This window comes from Podarcis erhardii, assembly GCF_964252035.2.
Source record: "Podarcis erhardii genome assembly, chromosome: 13".
Lineage (NCBI taxonomy): Eukaryota > Metazoa > Chordata > Lepidosauria > Squamata > Lacertidae > Podarcis > Podarcis erhardii.
The window spans coordinates 9309729-9331587 of record NC_138502.1 but is presented as its reverse complement, the minus strand read 5'-3'; the positions used below and the strand labels follow the sequence as shown (position 1 = coordinate 9331587).

Here is a 21859-nt window from a genome sequence, read left to right as displayed (position 1 = left end):
CATCTTAAGAATGTCGGCTAAGGAAGAAGTAGCGTCTGTACTGAATAGGACAATTTATCTGTTGGGAAAGCTGCATAAACAGATAGATGTCATGGCTACCAATATGGATATTTTGGGAACAAAAGCATAGAAGTCGACAAGAACCGGCACAGGAATCTTTCTTAACTGAACAAATTGATGAATCAGAGAAGGAGAAAGTTGCTGTTGTTGAGTATAAAGCAATACAAGGGGGAGCCTTAACCCTACAGAGGCAAATGGAGGATCACAAGTTGAGGCCTTATATGACTAACTAGGAGAAGCCAGTTTTTGAAGATGGGAGCCTGGCCTGATCTGGGAAAGGAAAGGTGGAGAGATCCCTTTATGCAGGGATCAAATGACTTTTGGGATATGAATTTGAGCCAGGAGGAGATTGGAGTTTTGGGGGCCTTTGGACTTGGAAGAATTGTGAAACAAGATTTGGAATACTTTATGGGCCCTAGCCTTAACTATGGAAATCTGGCAGACTTGTCAAGAAGGAATATAAGCATTGTTGGGTTGGAGCTCCCCCGAGATCTGTTTTTTAGCACCAAAGATTATCCAGAAGATCGGCAGAAGGGATGTCAAGAAGAGTTAAGAGCCTCGGATATAAGATCTCCAGGTTGATGGACTGTTGGAGGTTGATGGGATTGACGGCAGGGGCCGAGACCGGGGAGGGGAGACGGTGGAAAAAAATTGGGAATTTAAAATGTATATATAGAGATTTTTAAAAATTTAATGAGAGAGGGGGAAATCGTGGAAGGGAATTTTTATGACCCATGGGGAAATGTCTTAAAAGATCAAGTTCAAATATATTAGTTTTAATGAGAAATAAGATTAAATAAAGTAAAAATGGATGGTTAATTGGTGAAAGAAGAGAATGTAAAATTACAGCATATTAAGATAAATTATTAGGATAAAAACAAAGATGAAGGTTTTGCTGAAATATCTAACTGAACTAGTATACAAAGAGGGGAGGTGTGAGGAGGTCAAGGAAATAAGCTAAAGAAAGAAAGTTATGTAAAGGTTTGATTTGTTTTTTCTTCTTCGATTGTATGTATTTTTTTTCTTTTTTGTTTGTTTTCATTTTTTAGCTTTTTTTTCTTGGATGTGACTGGTTTTTATGTATTGTTTTGTTTTGCTTTTTGTTTAATTGGGTGGGTTTTTTTGCTATTTTTTTTATCCATGTAACTTTTAAAATCTTAATAAAAATCTATTTAAAAAAACACAAATTCATGGCTATCCCATAAAATGGAATGCAATGAAAACAAGGAGGCATTTTTGTCACTTAGCACTGATTAAATGTGAAGTTTGCTGGGAGAGAAAAGTAGTCTTGAAGAAGAGGAAATTCCTATCTAGATGGATACTATTTTAATGGAGAGAATCTCTATTTGAACAAATAGCTTAACTTGTGGGAACATGCTTGCAGGTTAGTTTAAAAGAGCCAACTTGTTGCCCAGCTGAGGTTGATTGCACTTTGCTTTGAATTAGATATTATATTGAATAATATAGGGATATTGTCTTTCTATTTATTGTATATTGGTAAGCCAACAAGCAGTAAGCAATATACTTTAAGGAATACTGTGAGGTCTAACACTAAACAAACATATGAACCACAATACGAAAAAGAGCAACATGCTCAGAAAACATCTCACATTGAGAAGGACCAATGGCTATCAGATACTGTTGTCAGACATTCTTTTATGTGAAGTCCCAGAGGGAGATCTCCAGTTTGTGGAATCTGATAGAATCCTATGATTGTTGCAGCATTGCCTGGGCTTAAAATGAACATTATAATATCCTGGATTTAGTATGATGCTAGGCATAGCTGCACCTAGTGCATAAACCTAAGCTGGGCATAAAGAGCCAACCAAAAAAGCCACTTGAGACCCTAGTGATGAGTTGGAATCTCAAAGTAGTTCCAACCTATAAACTTCTTCCTTCAGATTTAGTGCCATCCCTCCCAGAAGAGATCCTTCACATAATTCTGATGCACAGAAAACACTCACCCAAAGAACTTTGGACTTATAAGGATTCAGCCACCATCCTGTCCAACACAACCTTCAGACAGCAGTTCAACACCTTCACTGGTTCTCCTAATTCCTATGGAAAGCCGAGGCAGAGATGCAGGTCATCAGTATACTTGTGACACTGTCCTCCAGATTCCTAGAAGATAGCCGCTATTCCATATAAATGTTGAATCATAAAGATGACTGAACCTGAAACCTTGTGGGCCAGCACAGCCCCAAAGACATGCAACTAAGCAATACCCTCCTAGTATTACTTACTAGTAACAACACTGTAGGTAGGAGCAGAATCATTATACTACAGTACCTCCAATTCCCACATCCTTTAGTTGCATCATAAGGACACCAAGTGACATTCGTGAAGGAAACAGCTGTGGTTCCTACAAATGGCATAGTCAATTTATTGAATTCTAATAAAGTTGTATGTATAGCTATGCCAAATATGTATACTCAAATTATATTGGGCTCGTATGATGCTTAACAACAGCATTTTATCCCATTCTATGCGTCACCTGTGCACATACGGATCATGTTTCATGTTATTGGTCGCTCCTTTTGCTGATAGACCCCCTGGTGTTAGATTAAGTCCCATAAAATATTTTATTAAAAAATAAATTATTCTTATGTTTTTGGATAGGTGCCACCCCTGTCAGTATGTAATGACAACTGCCCTCCTGGTTACGGTAAGAAAAAGAAGGAGGGAAGTAAATTTTGTTGCTATGATTGTGATCCGTGTCCCAGCGGAACATACTCAAGTGAAAAGGGTGAGAAATGTCACGCTAAGACCAAACTACACCATTTATTTAGCCAACTCTTAAGTCCTTAAATTTTTGTTGTCACTAAGAGCATGGAGGTGAAAGGATTAAAATTGTGGTGTCTGTATTGTCCTCATTGTTTGCAATGTAATCTTTAAAACACCCTGAAGAAAATATTTTTAGAAAGGGAGGTAACCGCTCTCAGTTCAGAAGATTTTAGCTGTGATAATGCTCTCATTTCACTATAACAGCTTGTGATTCTAAGAAAGAGGAGGAGGACCACTAACACATAGAGATGTCTTCTACTAGATTATGATGGAATAGAAGTGGTGTCACTTCTCTAAGAAGAAGGCAGTTTGGAGATAGAGTGAATTTCTTATTCAGTGGGCCTCTCTTGGCTCACAAGATTTCAGCTGTAATGTTGCTCTCTTTTCACTACAGAGCACCTTGTGATTCTAAGAAAGAGGAGGAGGGCCACTAACACATAGGGATGTCCTCTATGTAGAAATTCCAGATTTGATGCCTGAGATTTATTTCTGATATATCTCAGGCAAGTGTATTTGGGTTAGAAGCTTTGAAAGCTGTCCTGGTAAATAGGATTAGCTAGGTGAACTCCTGATGACAAAAATTCTTAAGAATTTTCTTCATAGTTTCAAATTCTCCTAATCATTTGTCTTTACAGACATGGAAACATGTATCAGTTGCCCAGCAAATAAGTATCCAAACAAAGACCAGGATAATTGCATTCCTAAAATACCAAACTTTCTTGGCTTTGATGAAACTTTGGCCATCATTTCAACTTTCTCGGCACTACTGTTGTCTCTGATCACAGCTCTAGTGTTTGGCATCTTCATTAAACACCGGGACACTGCCATCGTCAAAGCCAACAACAGAAGCCTCACTTACATTCTCCTTGTGTCCCTCCTCTTGTGTTTCCTCTGCTCCTTGATGTTCATTGGAACACCTAAGGAGGCAACCTGCCCACTCCGACAAACAGGTTTTGGCATCGTTTTCTCTGTGGCCCTCTCCAGTATCTTGGCCAAAACCATATCAGTGGTTTTGGCATTCATGGCTACCAAGCCAGGATCCTCAATCAGGAAGTGGATGGGCAAAAAACTGGCTTATTCCATTATCTTTTCCTGCTCCATTGTTCAAGTAGGAATCTGTGTCTTCTGGCTGGCAACCTCTCCCCCATTCCCAGATGTGGACATGCACTCAATGACGGAAGAAATAATATTTCTTTGTAATGAAGGGTCAGTCTTCATGTTCTATTGTGTTTTGGGCTACATGGGCTTCCTGGCCATTGTCAGCTTCACTGTGGCCTTCCTAGCCAGGAAGTTACCTGACAGCTTCAATGAAGCCAAGTTCATCACCTTCAGCATGCTAGTTTTCTGCAGTGTTTGGATCTCCTTCGTTCCAACCTACCTGAGCACCAGAGGAAAATACATGGTGGCTGTGGAGATTTTCTCCATCTTGACTTCTAGTGCAGGATTACTGGCTTGCATCTTTTTCCCCAAATGCTACATTATTCTTGTGAGGCCTGAGTTGAACACCAGAGAACATCTAATACAAAGAAAGATAAATAATAAATAATATTAGAATCTGTGTTTTTCAAGTTGGTATTCTACAGTGAAACTTCAAAAAATGTGAATGAATGAGGACAAGGTGACCAAATGAAACCATTTCAGCAATTTTGTGCTTTGTTTCTAAACTGCAAAATGGTTGCATGTTTTTTAAAGAGCCCCTTCTGATCAACTGAGGAAAATGTTCAGCTAAAGTGGAGACAAAGTTCAGCTTAAGAAACTGAAACACCAAAAGAGAAAGAGAAACATCAACATTATTCTATTGCTATTCTGATTAGATAGCTGATATGAATGAGAAGTAGGGATAATATATGTATTATAGTATATTTTTTGACTAAGTGATATCTGAATTTTAAAAACTAAATTTAAAAAGTTACATTATTTTGGAAAGGCCTGAATTCAACAATAGAGAGCCGCTGATAGAGAGAAATGTGTAATCAACAGAGATGTTTGTAGTTTCACTTATGTTGTTGGTATCAATGTAGGAACATGAGGTCCTAAAAGTGTAAATTGGAATCCCCATGTGTGTGTGCAACCTACCTAACCCTTAAAACACACTCCCTTCTGAGATCTTTTACTAGAGTCAGCTGGACACAGCTCTGAGAATTGACCCAAATTATCTTATGCCCAGAAATGAGCTCTCACAAATTGGACTGCTCCCCACAGAGTTGGTTTATTGCAAAATAATAAATGATATTTTAATAATAGATTGATTAGTATGGTGCAGAATATATAGAACTATGGGTGCATTTAAAGTAATATCCTCATGCATTCAAATTCATAGTAATAGGTTCCTACACCACAAGGGGAAAATAAAGGGATAGAGGATAACAGTGTGTTGTATGATTCCTAAGCAGAGCTGGCCCTCCCATGAGATAAGGTGAGGAAACCACCTCTGGCGGCAAGATCCACAGGGTCAGCAGATCCCAGTGTAGATCTTTATTCCCCACTTGTTCCTGAATGAAATCTTCACTCATTCCTTCTTCCCTGGAGAGGATGAGGATTCCATTTTGTGGCTTACCTCAAACACCAAAATGTCTTGGGCCAGTTCTGCTCCCAAGAAGATAGTGATTGATACAGAGTTTACCTATCGAACCACTGACTGGAGCAACTGCTGCAGCTGTGTGGGCATAAGGATGTGCTGGACCCAGGACCCAGGATCCAGGAATTCTATGCCTGAAGTTATTGCAGTTCTGAATGATATATCTGGCCTTCACACTGACAGGCAACTTCACTAAAATCTAAATTGACTTTGATTTAATGTCATCGGAGGCTATGTCATTCAATCCTCCACAAGTAGCATCCAATACAAAGAAAGATATAAACAGAAGACTTTGTGGCCTCAAACATGTTCTTTGTCTTCTACACCAAAAACACCAACATATTTAAATTGATTTTAATTTAATTAATTTTAGAAAGTTATCATGTTGCTTCCATTGAAGACTTGCTGACAAGGTACCCACAAAGGCTCCCGGAGCAGTATCTACCATCCCTCCATTTTCGCTCTTCTCCATTACATGGTTGCATACACACACAAAACAAGCAAGAAAAACCTTGTTCTTCCTAAACTATAATTCCATGAGGTGATAAATATATTTACTTGGCAGCTCTGCTAATGATGATGCAATGTGGAGTCGTAAAAAAAATTGCAAGAAGTGATTGTCTCCCATGTAATTATTCAAATTACAGTAATTAATTCACCTTGCCAATGCTCCAGAACACAGAATGCGGGGTCGGGGGGAGAATCAACAAGCAATCCTGAAATTGTTTATAATACCCCAGTGTTCCATAGCTAGTTAGGATAATGCAGGAGAGAGAGGCCAGGCACTGTGATTATATCAGCAAAATTTCAAATCACTTCATCTTAATTGCCATTCAAGGCAGGTCTTTGTGACAGGGTTTAGTGATAAGATGCATGCATGTCTCTTTAAGCACTGAACTGGCAGAATCTGCTGCCTCCAAATCCATGCTGTTCAAATCAGGCTGCTGATGATAATAAGGATGATATTGTAGAGAGGCAAAGAAGAGTCCATGTGTAGAACCTTGCTGCTGCTGCTTCTCTTTCTCTTCCCCAACATGGTGTGCCAAGTGCATAGTGCTCATTTTACCACAGCCGGCCCTGTACCTATTCCACATGAGTGGTATGAGCCAGGTGACCCTGTCATTGGTGGGATTGCATCTCATATCCGCTACGTCTTCCCCAATGTTTTATTCAATAAACACCCCTCTGAAGCCTTGATTGACAACCCACAGTAAGTGAATAGTCTTTAATATTATTATTTTTCATTCTTTACATTTTTATATTTGACTGAAACATACTTTGAATGAATAGTTTTAGAACTGCATTGATTTGACAGCCTGTAATTATTTGAAGATTTGATAAACTGTATGAGAAACATCTGTACATACAAACTGTGGGATACAGCAACTCGCCTATGAGAAAAGGTTATAACATTTTAGTTCTTAGAAAGGTGAGCAAAAGGTGACATTATATAGGTGTACCAGATTATGTATGGTATGGTAAAAGTGGATAGAGAAAAGTTTTTCTCCTCTTTCCTAATACTAGAACTTGGGGAAATCCAATGAAGCTAAATCAGAGCCAGTGTGGTGTAGTGGTTAAGAGTGGTAGACTCATAATCTGGTGAACCAGGTTTGCGTCTCTGCTCCTCCACATGCAGCTGCTGGGTGACCTTGGGCTAATCACACTTCTCTGAAGTCTCTCAGCCCACAGAGTGTTTGTTGTTGGGGGAAGAAGGGAAAGGAGAATGTTAGCCGCTTTGAGACTCCTTCGGGTAGTGATAAAGTGGGATATCAAATCCAAACTCTTTTCTTCTTCTTCTAAATGTGGAAAAAATTGAGACAAGCAAAATAACCTACTTATTCACAAACTGTATAGTTAAACCATGCAATCTGCTCCTCCAAGAGGTAACGGAGAATGCATTGAACTTGCCTAACAACTGGCTGCTAAGATAAAACAAAATGCACCATAATGTTGGTCTTAGTTACTCAGTTATTCATAAATGAAGTGGCTATTTAAAAGAAGAAATTCCCTGTGTGATTTCCAGTCTCCCATATGAACTTTGACTAGTGCAGACATGTTTACACATGTTGGTGTTCAAAATCTTTCTTCCTAACCCTTGCTAAATAGCCAATTGTTCTTCTATTAGCATTCTTTCAAGGACTCAGTGACTCATTCCCTTCCACATTTCTCCGATGAAAATAGGGATGCCCTATTCAATAATAATAATAATAATTTTACTATTTATTTCCCACCCAACTCACTGGGGTGCCATTCTGGGTGGCTTTCAACATATATGAAAACATAATATTACATTAAACATTGGTTCCCTATACAGGGCTGCCTTCAGATGGCTCAGGGGTCAGATAACCCTATACCCCCCCCCAACATTTCTCCAAGGGAAGTAGGGACATCCTAAGGAAAAGTGGGACATTCCAGGATCCAATCATAAACCAGAATGGCTTCATCCCTGGAAAATAGGGACACTTGAAGAGTCTGGAGTTGCCTCTTCAGTATTTGCTGAAAGCTACATAGTGAAGTTGCCAGATGCACGTCTTGTGGGAATTAGACTCTAGTTCACATTTGCAGAGTGTGCAAAAGTCAGCCTTGGGTTGTTTGATCCTTTAATTAGTTCTCGTTTTTCTCCTATAAAAACTATGCAAAACTCTCTCCTTTAAAGTTTAAAGAGCCAATAACCTTTACTTAGTGTACTTGCAGTTGCAGATTAAATACAGACAAAGCATGTAGCTGAGACTTAAATAGATAAAACTTAGATTAAACTATGACAGACTTAGCTAACTCTGAGGCAGAAAGCAGCACAACAGTTCATAGCTGCTGCTCTCACTGTTAAGACTGTTCAGTTAAGTACCATAACTGTCAAAACTGCCACAAAGTGTATGACATCACAGAGTTCTACAGCTCTTGAAATTAACCCTTTACATATGCATTTTGGATGCCAACATCCCACACATCTGAGTGGAAGGTGGAGCAGAGAGTGCACTAGATATCATTTGACTTGCTCTACTGTGATATGAAACACTGTCTGACTCTGAGTGATATTGTCCCCAAAGTGCCACCCTAAATTGTTACAGCAGGCTGATGTCAGAGAAACGCTAACTTGGCCAGATGACAGATATCCATTCACTACTCATAAAAGCTCTTCCATATTGCTGTTTGTCAATGCAATAGTGGCAGAGAAGTAAGCACTCATTGCCACCGCCATTGCCATGTGGTTGGTGTGCTAATGTTCCCTGACATGTGTTTGATCTGTTTCATACAGAAATTTACAGTACAATATGTGTAACTCTCCATTGCTGTATCTTTATTCTCTTGAAAACCTGATAATTTGCATTGAAAATGGCAGCTGTCATCAGCTTTATTATCATTTAATACAAGTTTTTATTTACAGAGAAAGCTGCTGCCAAACGGATATAGCAATAATTACAAAAACCGTAGCACATTCATATGGCACAGTACATATTTCTAGATGAAACTGTATAGAGAGAAGGAACAATATTTTCAGAAATGCAGAAGATGAAATGAAAATCAAGAACATTCTGAGGATTTTTAAAAAGCAGATTTGGACTAAAGAGCAATCCAAACATTCTAAAGGAGCCAAAAAAAGGAACAAAACAAGACCTATCTTTCCAATAAGACTTAATTCATTACTAACTTTGCTGCCTTTGAATATAGTCCTTATATATCCTAACAGTCTGAAAGCTGTATCTCTCAGATTTTGTGCACTATTTACTTTCCCCATGTAATAATGCCACTTTATTCACAGCGTGTTATCAAAGTTCTTCCAGCACATCCTTGCCCTGGTGTTTGCAATTGATGAGATCAATGAGAATCCCAAGGTCTTGCCCAATGTCACTCTTGGGTTCCACATCTATGACAACTACCATAACTCTAAGATGACCTACCGCACCACTCTGGATCTGCTGTTTAACTCACATACCTTTGTCCCCAACTACAAATGTGGCTACCAGGAAAATGTAATAGGAGTCATTGGGGGACTGAGCTCTGATGTCACCTTGTGCATGGCAGACATCTTGGGCCTTTACAAAATTCCACAGGTAGGAACATTCTGGGTATCAGAAAATTGAGATTTCACACTAGAATTCACTCTTCAGCTCTCTTTCCGATAGGAATCTATGGATTCATAAATATGGAGTGGTATAACAGGGACAAGTGAAAGGGACTGAAATGCATGGGTTTGTTGATGTTATAGCATGGGGGTCTCCAACAGTGTGCATAAGAGGGACAAGATTATAAAGGATGTGTGCTTAATGCATGTAAGGGACGATTGATTCAAAAGTGCCAGGTTGATAAATGGGATATCCAGATGGGATCATATATTATCCTTGGAACATATTATCAGTGGATCATGTAAGATCAGGACATGTTAACTAGAATTGCTCTCCATATGAAATGGGAAATTGAGCAAGATTGCTTGTGTATTTTTTATGAAAGTGGAGGTGGATATTTTCCCAAAAAAATCATTAAATTTGGTGTGTGTGGGATAAAGAGGTTTGCTTTTAATTCATCCATCCTTTTCTAATGGTTCTCTTTTTCCTTTTTCAGATTTCATATGGTTCATTTGAAGCAGCCACAAATCATCAAATTAAGTTCCCTTCTTTTTACCACATGGCTCCTGAAGAAGCTCTTCAGTATCAAGGAATTATCCAGTTGCTTTTGCATTTTGGATGGAAATGGGTTGGGCTCATCACTCCGGCGAATGAAGCTGGAGAGCATTTCTTGAATACCATTGAACCAATGCTTTTCAAGAATGGGATCTGTTCAGCATTCACAGAAAGAATTGAATACCATGTGCATTACACTGGTAACATACTTGAGATGGTCCGTGATACAAGGATTTTGTCCCCAGCTTTCATAACAAGCAAAGCAAATGCAGTTGTTGTATATGGAGACAGTGCATCTATTACATGGTTGTCAACTACTCTAACGTTAATGAAGTTATCTGAGTTCATATTTTCTCAGTTCAGAAAGAACTTACCTGAAGAAAAAGTATGGATAACTACAGCTCAGATTGATTTCATATTATATGAACTTCAGAAAGTTATTGATGTTAATATTCAAATGTTCCATGGTGCTATCTCTTTTGCAATTCATTCCAAGGAAGTTCGTGACTTCCGAGATTTTCTGCAACATGTAAATCCTTCCTGGGAAGAGGGAGATGATTTTATCTCAGGTTTCTGGGAACAAACATTTGGTTGTTCACTTACAGACTCTACTAAGTCAACAAAGAAAGCTAAGCCTTGTACTGGAGAGGAAATGCTGGAGAGCCTTCCTGCGCCATTTTTTGAAATGAGCATGACCAGCCACAGCTACAGTATCTATAATGCTGTCTCTGCTTTGGCACATGCCTTACATAGGCACTTGGCTGGATCCAACCACAGAAGAATGGAGGCTGCTGGAAGACGATCTCCTCAGAATATAGAGCCTTGGAAGGTAGTGTTTGCTGTTACAAAGAGTTTGGTTTACAAAGTGTTCACTATTGTGCCCTGTCTTGATATTTTATGTGAGTTGGTATTTAGTTACCAAAAAAAGAATGAAAAATATTCAGTTACAGAAATAAACTTTAATAGATACAATATCAAAGATGGGAATTAGCATATTTCTTAAAATGATACTAAACCAACTCTGGATGAGAGACTTTTATAAGCACCAGACTAGCAGCTACCTGAAGACTGAATAGCTGCTAAATAACAGCAGCTGAGAATGAGTTGGAAGTAGTGTTTTCCAATATTTCAATTGGCATTTAATTAAACAATTTTGGTAGCTTTGGGGTGCGTAGTCACCATGGGGTGGGTCATAACAGATATCCCAAGCAAGTTTGCTTAGGTGAGGCATAATTGTTTAAATTTATTTGCTGGGAAGATGTGTCTGTCATTTGATTTAACAGGAAGTGACAGAAATACCTGCTTACAAAGAATTTCCTTCAACATATCCTACCTGATTTCTGTAATGGAGACTTTTGAATGGCCTCTTCAAATCTAAAAGAAGATTCCTACTGAGTTGCAGGCTATGCTCCTTAAGCAGAACATAAATCATTGGGAGGTTTTGTCATAACATTAAGTTTTTAAAACCCCTCAGTTGTCATGTCCATTCCAGATATGATCCTTAGACCATTTTCCTCCTAGAGGTGAGATATTGGCAAGGAGAAGCAATTGCAAAGATTCTAATATTTCCCTGACCGGTCCCAATTATGCAAGAACATATCATCACACAATACTGATGAAAAAGTGAAATGGAAAGGGGGCATAAAAGAAGTCTTTTGACATGACAGCATGTAATTTTTCCTCCATGTGTGGTGTGTGTGGTATAAATGCCTTCATTTGCAGAAAACAAGAATGATTCGGCCAATTCTACACTGTCATAAACTATACGTTGAATTAAAACTTTATAACCCTTAGTTATAAAGATCTTGAATGCATCTAGAAAAGCTATTCAACAATCTTAATCAGAACGTTATAATACTTTATAAACCTTTTGATTCTCTTTCCACCTAGCTCCACTCATTCCTACAGAAGATCTCATTCAACAACTCTGTTGGTGATGAAATTATGTTAAATGAACATGGAGAATTAGCAGCTGGTTTTGATATTACAAATTTGATCACTTTTCCAAATAGATCCTACATCAGGGTCAAAGTGGGAAGGCTGGATCCTCAGGCCCCTCCAGGGAAAGAGCTCGCCATTAATGATGGACAGATTGAATGGCACAGGGGCTTGACTGAGGTGAGGAAATAAATTTATCTAATATCAGCATTCATTGTTATCCCATAAAATATGGTGCAAGAAGGCTTTTTTTTCACTTAGCTTCTGATTAAATGTGAAGTTTACTGGGACAGAAAAGTGGGCTTTAAGAAGAAGACATTCATATCTAGATGGATAGTATTTTAATGGAGATAATCTCTGAACAATTAGCTTTCCTTGTAGGAACATGTTTGCACATTAGTTTATGAGATCCTATTTGTTGTCCAGCTTATGTTGACTGCATTCTGTTTGGTGTGTTATATTATATTCTATATGGTATGAATATTCCCTTTTTATTTATTGCATATTTGTAAGCCACCAAATAGGAAACAATATACTTTAAGGAATATTGTAAGTCTATCACTAAATAAACAAATGAACCACAATACAAAAAGAGCAGCATGCAGAGAAGACAACTCATATTAAAGATGACCAGTGGCTATCAGAGAGAGTTGTCAGCCATTCTTGTTTGTGAAGTCCTAGAGGCAGATCTCCAGTTAGTGGAATCTGATGATGATGATGATGATGATGATGATGATGATGATGATGATAGATTTACTTATATCCCCCCCATCCTGCTGGGTTTCCCCAGCCACTCTGGGTGGCTTCCAACAAAATATTAAAATACAATAGTCCATCAAACATTAAAAGCTTCCCTAAACATAGAATAGTAAGCTTGTTACAGATAGAATACTAAGTTTGTTACAGCATTGCTTGGGCTTAGAATGAACATTATAATCTTCTGGAGTTTGAATGAAGCTATGTACAGCAGGTATATATCTAGGCAGTGCTTTTTCTCTTTAAAAAAAATGTTCAGGGGTACTCTCATTTTGACTCAAGAAAATCAACATCTTATAATTCAAATAAAATGTATGATGCTATGTGCAGCAGGTAGACATCTAGGCATAGCTGTAGCTAGTGTATAACCCTAAGATGGGCATAAGCAGCCCCCAGCCACAGAAGCCACTTGAGACCCTAGTAATGAGCTGGAATCTCAAAGTACTTCCAGAATACAAACGTCTTATTTCACAGTGACTCCAATCCCTCCCAGAAGGGATCCTACACATAATTCTGACACAGAGAAACCACTCACCCAAAGCACTTTTGACTTATAAGGATTCAGCCACCATCTTGTCCAACAAAACCTTCAGATAGCAGTTCACCACCTTCACTGCTTCTCCTCAGTGACACTGTTCTCCAGATTCCTAGGAAATAAACCCTCTTCCATATAAATGTTGAATCACAAAGATGTCAGAACCTGAAACCTCGTGGACCAACACAGCCCAAAAATCATGGAACTGAGCAATACCCTCCTAGTATTACTTTCTAGTAACTACCCTGCAGGTAGGAGCAGAACCCTTATACTATAGTACCACCAATTCCCAAATCCTTGATTTGCATCATAAGGACACCAAGTGACATTCCTGAACGAAACAGCTGTGGTTCCTACAACTGGCATACCCAGTTTATTGAATTCTAATAAAGTTGTATGTTTAGCTATGCCAACTATGTTTACCCGAATCTTATTGGGCTCGTATGATGCTTAACAACTGCTTTTTATCCTATTCCATGTGCCACCTGTGCTCGTACAGATCATATGTTTCATGTTATCAGTCCTCCTTTTGCTGATAGACCCCCTGGTGTGAGATTAAGTCCCCCCAGACATTTTCTTAAAAAATAAATTATTCCTATATATTTGGATAGGTGCCACCCCTGTCAGTATGTAATGACAACTGCCGTCCTGGTTACGGGAAGAAAAAAAAGGGGACAAGTAAATTTTGTTGCTATGATTGTGATCCGTGTCCCAGCGGAACATACTCAAGTGAAAAGGGTGAGAAATGTCATCTTAAGATAGACCAAACTCCACAATTTATTTAGCAAATTCTTAGATCCTTAAATTTTTGTTGGCGTTAAAATTCTGGAGGTGAAAGGGCTACAATTTTGGTGTCTGTATTGTTCTCATTGTTTGCAATGTTATATTTAAAACATCCTGAAAACATTTTTAGAAGGGAATGGAATGCATTTTACATACAAATTCTACTAGATTATGATGGAATAGAAGTGGTGGTCACTTCTCTAAGAAGAAGGCAGTTTGGAGATAGAGTGAATTTCTTATTCAGTGGACCTCTCTTGGCTCACAAGATTTCAGCTGTAATGTTGCTCTCTTTTCACTACAGAGCACCTTGTGATTCTAAGAAAAAGGAGGAGGGCCACTAGCACATAGGGATGTCCTCTATGTAGAAATTCCAGATTTGATGCCTGAGCATAGGCGCCGACTCCATGGGGCCTGAGCGGGCCCGAGCCCCCTTAAAAATTTGTTTGGGGGGCTCTGCCCCCCAATAATTTAAGAAAATTATTAGTTATATTATGCTTTGTAAAATCACAAAATTATGTTGGTATTTTTTATTTTCCTTGTTTGACGATAGTTACCTTTTAAAATACATTCAGTAATGAGTTAAAACAAAGCCACTCCCGATCTAGAGAGGGGGTGGGGTTGCGGGCTCTCGACCCATCAACAATCTCGCGGGGCTGGCGTCAGCCCCGCGAGAAGCGGGGATTCCCCCAGCTCATTAATATTCACCGCCCACGGCGGCAGCCAATCGGCTGCCGCAAAGGGCGGGCCCTCACAGGTTCACTTAAGGTCGGGGCAGCCCGGGGCTCGCCCCTTTCGTTCCCCCAGCAGCAGCGGTTTGGAGGTCTTGGGGCCCCCCAATATTTTTTATAAGTCGGTATGGGCCCCCGCCCCCCCAATATTTTTTATAAGTCGGCGCCCCTGTGCCTGAGATTTATTTCTGATATATCTCAGGCAAATGACTTTGGGCTAGAAGCTTTGAAAGCTGTCCTGGTAAATAGCATTAGCTAGGTGAACTCCTGATGAAAAAAATTCTTAAGAATTTTATTCACAGTTTCAAATTCTCCTAATCATTTGTCTTTACAGACATGGAAACATGTATCAGTTGCCCAGCAAATAAGTATCCAAACAAAGACCAGGATAATTGCATTCCTAAAATACCAAACTTTCTTGGCTTTGATGAAACTTTGGCCATCATTTCAACTTTCTCGGCACTACTGTTGTCTCTGATCACAGCTCTAGTGTTTGGCATCTTCATTAAACACCGGGACACTGCCATCGTCAAAGCCAACAACAGAAGCCTCACTTACATTCTCCTTGTGTCCCTCCTCTTGTGTTTCCTCTGCTCCTTGATGTTCATTGGAACACCTAAGGAGGCAACCTGCCCACTCCGACAAACAGGTTTTGGCATCGTCTTCTCTGTGGCCCTCTCTAGCATCTTGGCCAAGACTATTTCAGTGGTTTTGGCATTCATGGCTACCAAGCCAGGATCCTCAATCAGGAAGTGGATAGGCAAAAAACTGGCTTATTCCATTGTCCTTTCCTGCTCTAAAATTCAAGTAGGGCTTTGTGTTCTTTGGCTGACAACTTTTCCCCCTTTCCCAGATTTGGACATGCACTCAATAAGTGAAGAAATTATATTCTTATGTAATGAAGGGTCAGTCTTCATGTTCTATTGTGTTTTGGGCTACATGGGCTTTCTGGCCATTTTCAGCTTCACTGTGGCCTTCTTAGCCAGGAAGTTACCTGACAGCTTCAATGAAGCCAAGTTCATCACCTTCAGCATGCTAGTTTTCTGCAGTGTTTGGATCTCCTTCATTCCAACCTACCTGAGCACCAGAGGAAAATACATGGTGGCTGTGGAGATTTTCTCCATCTTGACTTCTAGTGCAGGATTACTGGCTTGCATCTTTTTCCCCAAATGCTACATTATTCTTGTGAGGCCTGAGTTGAACACCAGAGAACATCTAATACAAAGAAAGATAAATAATAAATAATATTAGAATCTGTGATTTTCAAGTTGGCATTCTACGGTGAAACTTCAAAAAATGTGAATGAATGAGGACAAGGTGACCAAATGAAACCATTTCAGCAATTTTGTGCTTTGTTTCTAAACTGCAAAATGGTTGCCTGTTCTTTTAAGAGCCCTTTCTGATCAACTGAGGCAAATGTTCAGCTAAAGTGGATACAAAGTTCAGCTTAAGAAACTGAAACTCCAAAAGAGAAAGAGAAACATCAACATTATTCTATAGCTATTCTGATTAGATAGCTGATATGAATGAGAAGTAGAGATAATATATGTATTATAGTATATTTTTTGACTAAGTGATATATGAATTTAAAAAACTAAATTTAAAAAGTTACATTATTTTGGAAAGGCCTGAATTCAACAATAGAGAGCCGCTGATAGAGAGAAATATGTAATCAACAGAGATGTTTGTAGTTTCACTTATGTTGTTGGTATCAATGTAAGAACATGAGGTCCTAAAAGTGTAAATTGGAATCCCCATGTATGTGTGCAACCTACCTAACCCCTAAAACACACTCCCTTGTGAGATATTTTGCTAGAGTCAGCTGGACACAGCTCTGAGAATTGACCCAAATTATCTCATGCCCAGAAATGAGCTCTCACAAATTGGACTGCTCCCCACAGAGTTGGTTTATTACAAAAGAATAAATGATCTTTTAATAATAGATTGATTAGTATGGTGCAGAATATATAGAACTATGGGTGCATTTAAAGTAATATCCTCATGCATTCAAACTCATAGTAATAGGTTCCTACACCACAAGGGGAAAATAAAGGGATAGAGGATAACAGTGTGTTGTATGATTACCAAGCAGGGCTGGCCCTCCCATGAGACAAGGTGAGGCAACCACCTCTGGCGGCAAGATCCACAGGGTCAGCAGATCCCAGTGTAGATCTTTATTCCCCACTTGTTCCTGATGGAGATCTTCACTCATTCCTTCTTCCCTGGAGAGGATGGAGATTCCGTTTTGTGGCTCACTTCAGGCACCAAGAAGATAGTGATCGATGCAGAGTTTACCTATCCAACCACTGACTAGAGCAACTGCTGCAGCTGTGTGGGCATAAGGATGTGCTCGACTTTTGTGTCAGCGTCGTTTGTGTAGGTTCTCTTTGCTATTCGCTTGTGTTCCTTTGGCGGTGAGAGAGGTTGGGGTTGGCCTAGGATGTGTTTGCTTGTTTGTGATTGGCTGTGGTGAGCTTTGTTTTCATGAGTGAGTGGGGTGGGAGGGTGTTTTAACACAAAACCCACACATACATTAAGCAAAAGAGAAACATTGCCACCAGACCCCAACCCCACCCACCATGGTCCCCTCCACCTTCCCCCCCCTTTTTTTCTTCCTAATGTAACACTAAAGTCTCAACAAATGAAACTGACCTGTAGAAAATGTAGCTTGAAAAAAGAGAATTTGCACATACTTTTGTAAACTAAGAAATGTTTAAATAATAATAAAAAGAAAAAAAAGAAAAGAAAAAGGATGTGCTGGACCCAGGACCCAGAAATAGGAATAGTGACCAACAAGGCTAAAATCTGAACTTCTCTATAGGATTTTGGGTACCAGAAGTGGGCATGTATGTGATGCAACGAGGAGGGGTGTTGATGCATAGGTAGGCCTGCCCCATGACATGCTATTGTTTTACTCATCCCAAATTTACGTATCTATATTTGACTGAGTTAGCCTCTCTCTGGAGACAAGGGTCTCAAGTTGTAAAATCTGCATTCAGGGATGTTTCCATTGCTAATGTATTTCATTATCATCATTACTGCAGCTGAGCATTATCAGTGGTTTAAAAATTAAGGTTCCTGTCACACAGCAATTTGCTAGGGAGTGTCAGGAAGACATGGGCAAAGGGGGTGATTACACAGAGTATTGGAGGGGGATTTTCAACTGGTGGTAGAGGACAGACTGTGACTCCAGGAGACATAGGTGTAAAACCAAACTAAAATGAAGACTTTATTACAAAACAACAAACAGAAACTCTGGTGGGTGTTATTCCTGCAGGCAGAGTACAAAACACAGCTTTTTCCTTTTGTAGCCACGGCCAGCTGCAAGCAATTAACGCTGAAACTTCTTAAAGGTACACACACATGTTTCTGTGCAGAATGTCTCCCAACACAGAGTACACTGCAGGTTAGGCCAGCTTCTTATCCAGTTACAAACACAAAATGTAGGTTAACCATGAACCCTCATAACAGAGGTGTTAATGAATAGGAGCCTTGTGAAGGAAAGAAACTATGATTGTTACATTGGTTAAACGATGTAGCCCAGGAGTAGAAAATAGACACATAGAGAAAAGTGTTGTTCTTTTTTCATGATACTCTGTTGCATTGTTTTGTGTTTCATTGTTCTAACCTAAGATGTCATGTTTTCCATTAAAAAATATTGAACATCTAGTGTAAACTGGGGGTCTGTTCATATTGTTATGATTTGGAGTGCTAAACTGGGGTCCAGACCCCTCTAATCCCTGGATCCAGCAAGTGTTAAAAGTTAATCAAGCCAGACTAGCTTCCTGAACCCCAGGATCCAGCAAGTGTTCAAATATAAGCCAGGCTCCCTTACTGATGAGGTGATCATCTGGGTCATTAAGTCATTAAGTCATTAAGAAGGATTAAGCGGCTCGGTGTGAGAAGAGAAATGGGTGGGGCTCCATCCCTCAACAGATAAAGCCAGAGTTTAGAGTAGAGAGTTTGGAGGGCAGTGATGTAAAATGGAGGAAAAATGTGAAAAGCTGGAGACGGGGGGCAGGCAATGTTTCATTTGTATCTAATCCAAGGCTGTGGCTATGGGCTAAACAAGACCCTTTTGGGGGTGTTGATGCTGTGAAGCCTTCCATTGCAGGGTCAGGTTGTATATATGTGCTAATGAACCATATACAGTGGTACCTCGGGTTAAGTACTTAATTCGTTCTGGAGGTCCATTCTTAACCTGAAACTGTTCTTAACCTGAAGCACTACTTTAGCTAATGGGGCCTCCTGCTGCCACTGCGCCGCTGGAGCACGATTTCTGTTGTCATCCTGAAGCAAAGTTCTTACCCTGAAGCACTATTTCTGGGTTAGTGGAGTCTGTAACCTGAAGCGTATGTAACCCGAGGTGCCACTGTATCATAAAGACACCACAAAGAACCCACGGAGGGGAGGGGGAAGGTCTTGAGATCCAGAAGAATCTTGTGTAATTTTTAATATCTGTGATTTTGAATGTGAATGAAGTTGTAAAATAAAATAAAAATTATTTTTTTTAAAAAAAAAAGTTTCATTTCTATCTAATCCAAGGTTGTGGTTATGGGCAAAACAAGTCCCTTTTGGGGTGATGATGCTCCATTGAAGGGTCAGGTTGTATATATATGTGCTAATAAACCATATATCATAAAGACACCACAATCTCAACCATGCTTCATTCCCAAAAGGAAACACAAACCCTGGGTAAGTGCCTAGAACCCCCTGGAATCTCTCACCACTCACAACAATATTCTGATGGTCATGTATTACAGGTTTTGTAGCTGTGGAGGCCCTCTATCAGCAAGAGGGTTGGACTAGATATCCTTGGCAGTCCCCTCCATAATCTCTGCTCTAACAAATAAGTTTCCTTTGGCAGAGTGCCAAATGATGACACATTACATCATCCCAAAGCATTTCAGTAGTGATTCTTTCCCCTGTAATTATTAAGATTACAGTAATCAATTCACCCATCCAAAGCTCTGGAAGACGGTAGGGAGACAAGGAAAAATCAACAAGCAAGGCTAAAATGATTATAAACGCTTCAGTAATCCATGGCCAGACAGCATAAAGAACAAAAGAGTGATCAGGCTCTGTTAGGTTCCTTCTATCATTGTAGTGGGGGTAGCAGTATTTTTTATTATTATTATGTTATGCATTTTGTGTTTTTATGTTGTAAACTGCCTTGTGTTCTTTAGAAGAAAGGCACTATAGAAATTTAATCAATAATAATCCTAGCATAGCTAAAACTTCAGATCAGTATTACTTATGTGATATTCAAGCCTTGCTTTTCTGACAATGTTGAAATCAAGGATAGAGTTGATATATGTCTACTTGAGAAATCCATTGGCAGATTCTGCTGCCACCAAGCCATCTTGTTCAAATCAGGCTGAAAATAGCAACCATGTTGGAAAGAGACAGAGAGGGAGGAAAGCCCGTGCATAGAATAAACTCTGAAATCAGGATGTTGGTGGTGCTGGTGCTGCTGTTCCTGCTCCCCAACCTGGGGTGCAAAGAGCATAGTTTGAAGTGCACCCAAAGCAATCCTGCACATATTCATCATGAGTGGTATGAGTCAGGCGATCTCCTCATTGGTGAGATGTCATCTCACATCCATTATGTGTTTCCCAAAGTTTTATTCAATGAACACCCTTCTCGGGTCATGATTGACAACCCCTTGTAAGTAAATGGTCCATTTAAATTTCATTTATCTTTATATTTTTTCTATCTGACTGAAAGTTGCTTCAGTTGCTTTGGAAAAAAAGTAGTTAGAGGATAGGACTTTTTGCAGCTTTCCTGGGTTCTGTATTGTGCTGGGAAGTGGGTTCCTGGACAAACCAGAGAATTCCCCTCTGCTCGCCCACCCTCCCCATTAGACCACCGGAGTTAGAATCATAGAATTGCAGCTTTGGAAGGGTCCCAGAGTGCAAATCTTGTCTACCCCCTGAAATGCAGGAATCACAGCTATTTTCCCTCATTCCTACATTTCAGGGGGTAGACTAGATGGCACTCTATTGAGGGAAAATCTACCGTATTTTTGGCTCTATAAGACTCACTTTTTCCCTCCTAAAAAGTAAGGGGAAATGTGTGTGCATCTTATGGGGCGAATGCAGGCTGCACAGCTATCCCAGATGCCAGAACAGCAAGAGGGATTGCTGCTTTCACTGCGTAGCGATCTCTCTTGCTGTTCTGGTTTCTGAGATTCAGAATAATTTTTTTCTTGTTTTCCTCCTCCAAAAACTAGGTGCGTCTTGTGGTCTGGTGCGTCTTCTAGAGCGAAAAATACGGTAATCAAGATGTTTTATAGATGGTACTTAACACCTACCAAAATAGCTAAAATGTATAAGACAAAAACAAATCTGTGCTGGAGGTGTGGTAAAACAGAGGGGACACTTACACATGTTTGGTGGACCTCTGAAAAAATCAAAAGCTTCTGGAACACAGTATATGATGAGCTTAAAAAAATGTTTAAGTATAACTTTATGAAAAATACAGAAGCTTTTCTACTAGGAACAACAGACACAGGTATAGCAAGAGAAGATCAGAAAATATTCCTCTATGCCACAGGAGCGGCAAGGATCCTAACTGCTAAAAACTGGAAAAAAGAAACTGTGCCAACAAATAAGAATGGCAAGACAAACTGTTAGAATATATTGAACTGACTAGATTAACAGACGCAATTAGAGATCACACTAGACAAGCGTTTCAAAAAGCATGGGGCAAATGCAGAGAATACTTCACAAAACAGTGCCCTAAAATACATACCTGGACTTGTTTTGATTAATGTCTGCAGGAGACTTTGTGGATATATAAGTTATAATTAGAAAAATCTTAATAATTATTCATAAAGGAAACAGTTTATAAGAAGCAAATAAGGAGGCCAGATACAGCATAAAGGAATTCTTTTATTTGGTTGTTTGTATTGTTGTATGTTATGCTCATTGTATGTTATGCTCACGTTTAATGAGGCTGAATTTGTGTATTGGGGGTGGGGGTTTATGTTATGTTGTAAATAAAATTCCAATAAAACAAAAAATACAAGGAATCACAGCTATTTTACTACAAGTCTGCCTTTTAGCAATTAGCCTGA

The 21859-nt window shown here is 39.4% G+C and overlaps 2 protein-coding genes across 2 annotated transcripts in view; both read left to right on the top strand.

The window, feature by feature from the left end:
* Positions 1-4682, top strand: part of LOC309328391 (uncharacterized protein) — a gene marked incomplete at its 3' end in the record, with an annotated part of 40048 nt that extends 35366 nt beyond the window's left edge. Inside the window, exons 7-9 of the mRNA XM_081838386.1 lie at positions 2680-2806; positions 3480-3952; positions 4659-4682. Coding sequence (XP_081694512.1) covers positions 2680-2806; positions 3480-3952; positions 4659-4682 — 624 coding nt within the window. The remainder of the gene's footprint in view (positions 1-2679; positions 2807-3479; positions 3953-4658) is intronic.
* A 4403-nt stretch (positions 4683-9085) lies between these two features.
* LOC309328390 (vomeronasal type-2 receptor 26-like) lies at positions 9086-12171 on the top strand (the record flags this gene model as incomplete). Its single annotated transcript, XM_081838385.1, has 3 exons — positions 9086-9474; positions 9983-10870; positions 11932-12171. The coding sequence occupies exons 1-3, from the start codon at positions 9313-9315 to the stop codon at positions 12169-12171; spliced, it is 1290 nt and encodes a 429-aa protein (XP_081694511.1). The 5' UTR covers positions 9086-9312.
* Positions 12172-21859: the final 9688 nt, after the last annotated feature.